This window comes from Vombatus ursinus, unplaced genomic scaffold, assembly GCF_900497805.2.
Source record: "Vombatus ursinus unplaced genomic scaffold, bare-nosed wombat genome assembly UNPS02014832.1, whole genome shotgun sequence".
In the NCBI taxonomy this organism is placed as follows: Eukaryota; Metazoa; Chordata; class Mammalia; order Diprotodontia; family Vombatidae; genus Vombatus; species Vombatus ursinus.
In genome coordinates, this window is record NW_020954610.1 from 10,752,637 (window position 1) to 10,760,717 (window position 8,081).

The 8,081-nt window shown below is 40.0% G+C and overlaps 1 protein-coding gene across 1 annotated transcript in view; it reads right to left on the bottom strand.

Moving 5' to 3' along the window:
- Window positions 1-5,846: 5,846 nt before the first annotated feature.
- Window positions 5,847-8,081, bottom strand: part of LOC114025799 (ankyrin repeat and SAM domain-containing protein 6-like) — a 78,111-nt gene continuing 75,876 nt past the window's right edge. Inside the window, exon 16 of the mRNA XM_027839328.1 lies at window positions 5,847-6,750. Coding sequence (XP_027695129.1) covers window positions 6,701-6,750 — 50 coding nt within the window. The 3' untranslated portion in view covers window positions 5,847-6,700. The remainder of the gene's footprint in view (window positions 6,751-8,081) is intronic.

The window sequence follows — 8,081 nt, forward strand, 5'->3', positions numbered from 1 at the left end:
TCATCAGTCTCAATAAATGTCGATTAGAAGTGGTCTGACTGAATTCTTTGAGATGGTGCTGCCACAACATGCCATGAAACTGCAACTTTTAAGATTCAGGACTGTTCCCTGTACCTCTACCCCAACAATATATTATCTTAACTAACATCCCTTGGCGTATAGCCTGGTTTATAACCTCATCATTTTTTAAAAGTAAATTAATTAAATTAATTAATTAATTTGTTTAAAGGTGCATTAGCAGATTTTTGCACTATGCTATTCTTGCAAAACACTTAATAACTACATTCCTCTGTGTGTGTGTGTGTGTGTGTGTATGTGTGTAACAGTTACTATATGAATATCACAGATAATATTAAATGATGCTCAAAGCCTGAAGTGTGGTTAGGAAGGAGGTTAGGAACATGGTCTAACATCCTGTCTCGTTTTATCTCAACTTTGGCAGTATTGTGTAACAAGTCTACTCATTCCCTCTATGCCTAGGGGGTAGATTAGGTTTAGTAATTTCTAAATTTCTCCTTCAACTACTAAAAACTATCTCTATAACAAAGCACCTTAATCTTGAGACGCTGGGGTTACTATTCGATAGGGCTGGAGAACCTTTTAAATTTATTGTTATTGTTGTCATCATCATTGCCAAAGTCATCATCCTCATCTTCATCATCCTCATCCTCATTAGTGCAGGACTCTGGATAGGGCAGGCCCAACCCAATATCGCTAGATTATTGGGTCCCCAACCTGTCAATGTGGAGCCCAAGGTACTGCAGTAAGAGGGAGAAAGAGGAAAGGAATAAGCATTTATATAGAACCTATTATGTGCCAGTGTTTTACAAATATCTTATTTGATCCTCACAACAACCCTGCAAGGCAGGTGCTGTTATTATACCCATTTTACAGTTGAGGAAACTGAGGCAAGCAGAGGTTAAATGATTTACCCAGAGTCACACAGCCAATAAGTATCTGGAGCCAGATTTGACTGCAGTTCCTAGCTTCCTAAGAAAGAATTACTTTTGATCTTTATTAGTCTTGAGAGGAAACACATTTTGCTACTTAGTCATACGCTGCAAAATATTACCTTAGAATTTACCCAGTATTTATCTTGTATGTACATTCAGTAGTTGTTTGCATGTTGTCTCCTCTATTCGATTAAGGGAATTAGAAATTAAAGCGTGAGTTCCTAGAGATCGGGACAGTTTGGGCCTTTCTTTTATCACCATCATTAGGCTGGGGGCCTGGCACAGAGGAAGCGCTTAATAAATGCTTGTGACTTGGTCTGAATTGTTTACTTATCCTTTATTTCGTACGCGCGCTTTCTAACTCCAACTGTACGAAAAGCTGGGCGCCAGAGAATATGTTCTCTGTTCGTTCCGTGTTCCCTATGACTGTGCTGGATAAATACCAGATGTGGCATAGATGCTAAAGGAAAACCTATGTTGTGGTGGAAAGAGCCCCGGACCCTAAGACAGGAGCCGCGAATCCGAGCTGTCAGGCTAAGCTATGGCTTCTTCGGGCCCCAGTGAGTTCGTGCACCAGGCAGTGAGGTAAGGGTGGTCCGCACTCTGTCAATCATGCTCGAGAATAAGAAAGGTGCTGGGTTTGAGAAAGGCTGATCCTGCCACGATCGTTGTGCTAAGCTGTGAATCTGGAACTACGGCCACATCGGACCTCCAGCTAATGGGGCTGGAAGCCTGCCTATAGGAGCATCTGGTCCACGGCTGCAGCTCTGCTCCTTCTGCCTGGCAACGCAGACGCTCCGGTGCTGCGACGGCGCATGTGCAGGAGAAGTCCGCGTTGGTCCATTCGACGCTGGCGGAGTTAAAAGACCGACATAAAAGGTCGTCTCGAAAATGTGCGGGCAGTGACGTCATCAACCCAAATAGGAAGACGCTTCTTCCGCCCTTCCTTTTTCTTGCCTAGGTGCTGTCTGCACCCCGCTTCCGCGTTATTCTTTCTGCTGGTGCTAGGCCCTTACCTTCGCCCGTCTGTCTCCTACACCCCGCCTCTTCCCACTCTCTATCCCCACCCCCACCCCGTTCACTTTTCTCTGGGCTCCGGCTGAGGCTTGCAGGCCCTAGTGGCCAATTGGGCGCGCCTCACGCGTCACGTGACTCGCACTGTAGTATCCCCTGCCCGCTGTTGGAAGGTGGGAGGGCCCTGGCCTACCTGGGGCTCCAAAGCACGGGTTTTACTTTATAGGAATACGGAACTTTACGCCTTTGTGATCCAACCCCATCGTTTGACAAGTGGGAGAAATTGAGACCTTAGGCATGTTAAGTGCCTTGTCGAAAGTCATGCTACATACATACTATACATACATCTAGTGTGTAGTAGAGCCAGGTTCTAATTCTCTTCCTCACCCCCACATGTGTTGCTTTTGTGAGTGACAGGAAGTGGGAATGGAATTTCCAGTCGAGTCCCCATTCATCCCTGAATTGAGTGGGTGTTATGTGAACACTTGTGCACTACCCTTGGGGCAGAGTCTGACCACTTTCAGTATATGGAAGTTGGCAGGGGAGACTTTTCCTTATCTTGCCAGGGACCAGGCCTCCACTCTAGTTCTTGACTCTCTTCCCAGTTCTCCTACCAATCTTCTTCTATTGACCTCTTTATGTGTCTTCCTCCATTAGAATATGAACTAGAGAGTATAGGTTGGCTTGTTTGTATGTGTACCCCGGTGCTTGGTACTACGCACATGATAAGGGTAAATGCTTTATCTTTCTTGCCTGAATGCTGGAGAGTGAGGAGAGACATTGTGAAGAAAGGACCCCTGAATTCCATCAATGTACTACCAGATTTTTCAATTTCAGGTTCACCTAGAGGCCTCCTTTTTCCTCAAGGGTTAGTCCAATAGAGAGAGATATCCTCTCTTCCCCAATCAGAGATTTCATGGTTATTTCATAAAATGTTAGCTGGGAAAGAATTTTATTATATCATCTAATTACCTATCCTGTACCACCCTTTATAGAGGTTGAGATTGAGGTGCACTGAATTGCAGATGGAAGAGATTGGACAAGGAGAACGGTTTTTTTGAGGGCAGAATTGTGTGATTTTCCAGTTACTCAGGTTGTACAATGTTGTAGAGCTAGGGTCATCTTGCCCCTGGGATTTAGCAACTATGACTCTGCCTTTGGTCTGACTTTAGAAGCTACCCCTACCCGGATGACCTACCACCTGCCCTTTTGGTTATGCTGACATCATGAATTTAACAATGAGCACTTGTAGTTTGTTCTTGTTCAGTCCAGTCTCACTTCCTTATTTTTGTAATTTCTAGGTTAAACACTCACAATCTAGACAATACATGAAGACAGCAAATGGAAAAGTTCTGGTCTCCATGCTGCCAAAAGAATTACTTCTCACCTATGATCTAGAGAAGTTGTAAATCAAAATCCTTCTAGACAGTCTTGGGACAGCATGGCACAGTTCCAAGATTTGATTTTCCTCATTGTGACTCTGGTTACCTCATAGCCTGGAGATGGAAGCCCAGGTACCATTAAATATCATAATTTGTAGCTGATGTGCTTCCTTTGAACCCAGCCAATTCAGCAAACATTTATTAAATGCTTGTTGTGTTGAATTCACAGAGCTGGGAGCTGGGGACACACAGATGAAAAAATGGCAGTCCCTACTCTTAAGCTTATATGGAAGTATGGAATATGACATGTAGAAATGTGACATATGTAGAGATAAACAGAAAACAAGGGAGAGTAAGATGTGGGCATGTTACACAAGCCAAATTGCCATTCATATGAATAATTCAGGACAGGCTGGGGTGGGGTATTTGTCATTCATTCTGGATCCCATCAGGAAGGAAACAAGTTTGAAGTCTATTCTTTCTATCAACTCTCAAAGCTTGAAGGGATCTCAGGAGTTATGTAGTTCATGAGGAGGTGTTCCCTCTCCTGTGTACCTAAGAAGTGGTCACAAACTTCTACTTAAAGCCCTCCAAAGATTTGGGGAATTGGCTGCTTCACAAAGCAGCTCATTGGTATGTTCTTTCTATGATTAAGCTAAATTCTTCCTCTCTGCCACTTCCTGTAGTTTACCTTATGAGTGTTCAGAACAAACCTAATCCCCTTCCCATATCACGCCATTTCAAATATCTATCTATAGTCATAGATTTGGAGCTAGAAGGGCCCTTAGTGATTATATAGTCTGTACAGTTTACAATTGAGGAAATTAAGGTTCAGACAGTTAAATTATGGCCCATGGTCAACTGTTATCCTGTCCCTACTAAGTCTTCTTTCTGCTAAACATACCCATTACTTTCAGGTAATATTTTTCTGGCATGATTTTAGGTCTTCTCATTATTCTGGTAGCCATTTTATGAATTTATCAATCAGCAGTTATTTATTAAGCAACTACTGTGCTACAATAATTGCTCTCCTCTTTACTGCTGAATATTCCAAATAAGTCATCTAGGCTTGCTGTGCCTCCATTTCCACTTCAGTAACTTCCTGCAATCTAGCTTCCATCTCTGCTACTCTATTAAAACTGTTTTCTTGAGGTCACCAGAAGACCAAGTCAAGTGGACTTTTCTCCATCTTTATTCTCCTAGATGTCTAAGCTGCTTTTGGCTTTGTTGAACAGCCTTCTTAGTTAGAGCCATCTCCTTTCTTGGATCATTGTGTAACACTACACTCTTCTTGTAGTTCTTCTACCACTGAATGCTCCTCTTCAATTTGTAGAACACTTTCCTCCCAGCCTTGCAGTAGGTAGTACAAGTAATGCTCTCTCCATTTTATAGATAAAGAAACAGAGGCTTCAAGAAATTAAGTAACTTGTTCAGTATCATAGTAAGAGGCAGAAGAGAGATACTAACCCATAGCTTCTGACTCAAAATACAGTGTTCACTATACCATTGTGTATCCTTTTCCCCTAATTTTATGTAAATGTAAGCCAAATATTTAATATTTGAAGAGGGAATCCATACACACACACACACACACACACACGTCTGTCTGTATATGTATGTATATAAAAAGATGTTGCGGAAAACATAGAGAAACTTTCTCTAATTTGAGTAACCCAGTCAAGGGTTGCTCAAGGCTGTTGTTTTGTTCTCAGAGTAAGAATGCTTTTGTAGTGAAGATAGTGGGAGGAAAGGAAGAGAATGGATGTCCTTTATTTTTTATGTTTCTGCTCCATAAGGAAGCTCAATCTGTGAACCTCTGCTTTTCTCTTTTTGTACTATCTTTTTTTAAAAAGCTCATTTATTCCCATGGCTTCTACTATCACCTCTATTCTGGCACTTAAATCTAATTTTAGTCCTCAATGGTCACTTGGATTTCTGCCTTGTATTTCCCCCCATAGGTCAGTTCCACTCAGATACCTTGTCATTTCCAACTTATCATATCCAAAACTGAACTTTACTTGTTTACAATTTATCTGGAGGTATAGAAAACTGAACATTCCTTCCGACTGCTAACTGAACTAACTTTTCAAAACTGAACATGCTTATTGTGTGCAGCACACAGTAAGCATTTAATAAATGCTTTTCTCATTCATTCCCCACTTGTTTTTCTGTGGCACTACCATTTCCCCAGACATTCAGGCTTAAAATCTTTGAATCATTTTTGATACAGACCTCTTGTTAATTCCTCCATTCTCTGAATACGGGTGGCAGTTTGCCGACTGTTTACACATACTGTCTGTGTGACCCCAACCAAGACATTTCACTGCTTAGTGCTCCAGGCCAGTGGAGTGAAACTCAAGTAGAAATGGCCATACATAAAGATCCCTACAGGTCACATATCGACTGAGAAAGCCACATTATTAACATTATGTTCTATTGTATTTTTATTTATTCTGTTAAATATTTCCCAATTATATTTTAATCTAGTTCCAGCAGCACTTAGAAAACCACATATTAACATTATGTTCTATTACATTTTTATTGTTCTGTTGAATATTTCCTAATTATATTTTGATCTGGTTCCAATGGTTCTTGAGAGTATTTGACACTTCTGCTCTAGACAATTTTCTAAGTCTCTAAATTGCAGAGAAGTTGCAGACAGGGACTGATAGAAGGAAGTTTCACACCTGGAATCTCTACACAAATGAAATCACAGGTCCAGCCCCCACCCCAACTTGATGTAGCCTTTATTCATATATTCTCTTCATACTCTTCACTCCTTTATGTGTGTTAGCCTTGTCTCCCTCCAAGTAGATTGAGAAGAGGAACCATTTTCCACAGTGTCTGGCAAATACTAAGTGCTTAATAAATGATTGTTGATTTCAAATTAAACATGGTTTGCTCAGTGTAACTGTATGTCTATTGATACGTCGACTAAATCTTTAAGCCTATTCGATAGTTACTAATGGATGCTTAATTATGTTATGAATATGCATTATTCTTCAGAACTTACATTAATTTATAAATATGCTTTTTAGACATGTATTCACCTTCTCCCATCACTTGCTTTCTACTTATCCAGTTTTGTCTTTTGGAGATGCTCTTCTTTCTTTTGGTCTAGGAAAGAAACATACAAGTGGGCTCTTCTTGCCAGTTTCTCTTCTTCCTATCCATGCAGCAAGTAAAAGGGAGACTTCTTTTTTTTCTTCTTTAAACAACTGTTGCTGTTTCCTCTTGGCTGAATGCATGGAATTTTAGCAGCATTAGGAGCACAGTTTAGCCATATCTGGAAAATGGTGTTCTGTATAATGACAACCCATCTCCCAAGCTTTAGGGACATCAGCGCTGCTGCTACCTCTTGTTAGAGACTGGTTCTTCTTGCCTTACCCAACATGTGGTGGCTACAGATGGGAGAGAGAAAAAGAGAGACATTTTAAAATTCATAAAAAATATGGCATTTCAGAGTTATTATCTAAAATATGGTAGTTTACCCACCCACACAGTTTCCAGACCCAACCAATGTTATACACTTACTGTATAAGTAAAAGAAAATATTTTAAAATTTGGGAAAATTAGTGTTTTTCTTACTAAATACAAGTATATAAATTATACTGTAACAGTGATAGTTTTTTTTCCTAAAAAAATGTGTATCACATCTCATACCAACTGGATTCAGGTACTGCCTTTGACATATACTAGTTATATGACCACAGACAAGTCACTTAAACTGTCAGTACTCCAGAGAACTAAGACTACAAGTTACAGATGAGTTGCCCATTTTTATCAATGGAAGCAGTTCCCAACACCAGTGAAATCTCAGGTTCACACCAACAAAAACTCTAATGTATTAACTATTCATTCAAAAACTATACTGAAAAACTGATTTGTTAAACAATTTATTTAGGACCTGTGACTGCATCAGTACAGAGAGTTCCCAATGAGGAACTTTCTTTACCAAGACAGATAGATCATCCCCAGCTCTGCAACACAGTCTTAGAAAATTGCCTGAACCACTGAAAAATTAGGTATTTTGCCCAGGTTCACACACAGCTTGTATGTGGCAGAAGCAGGACTTGAACCCAGGTCTTTCTGACTCTGAAGTCAACTCTCCATTTTAAAAAATAATAAGAGCTTATTAATAATTTAAGGATTTTTTACTCTTGAACATTACATCTAAGACCAGAAGACATTTTCCTTGTTACCATTTTTTCACTCTGAATTCAAGGAGATCCTGTCCTAGAATATACTTTGAGGCTTGGACTTCACCAAGTGATACCAGTTTTCCTTACCAAAACAAACAGTTTACAAGCTAGAAGAAAAAATGTATGTTTTGTACAAATTGGAAGAGTTCCATATTCCTCAATCTTACAAAGTTTGTATAATCTTCCAAAAACCTTATGAGTCCTGGAAACTGTCACATAAGACACTTCTGGGTTTGGGGAGAGGTTTTTATTTAAGTGCATCTTCCCCTCATCACTCCTTCTTGTCTCACTCCACACTCCTTCCAAAAAGGTAAGGAAATGGTCATTTTAAAGGAAGATATCAGTAATTCACAAAGATTACTAAAGATTATAGATAGAACTACACTGACACCTTATTTATCCAAAGGCTACATGCAAAAAACTCAATTATTGGGACCAAGGGAAAAAACAAGCATTATGCCCCAAAGACTTCTGAGAGGCAGAAAAGAAAGAAAGAAAGAAAGAAAGAAAGAAAGAAAGAAAGAAAGAAA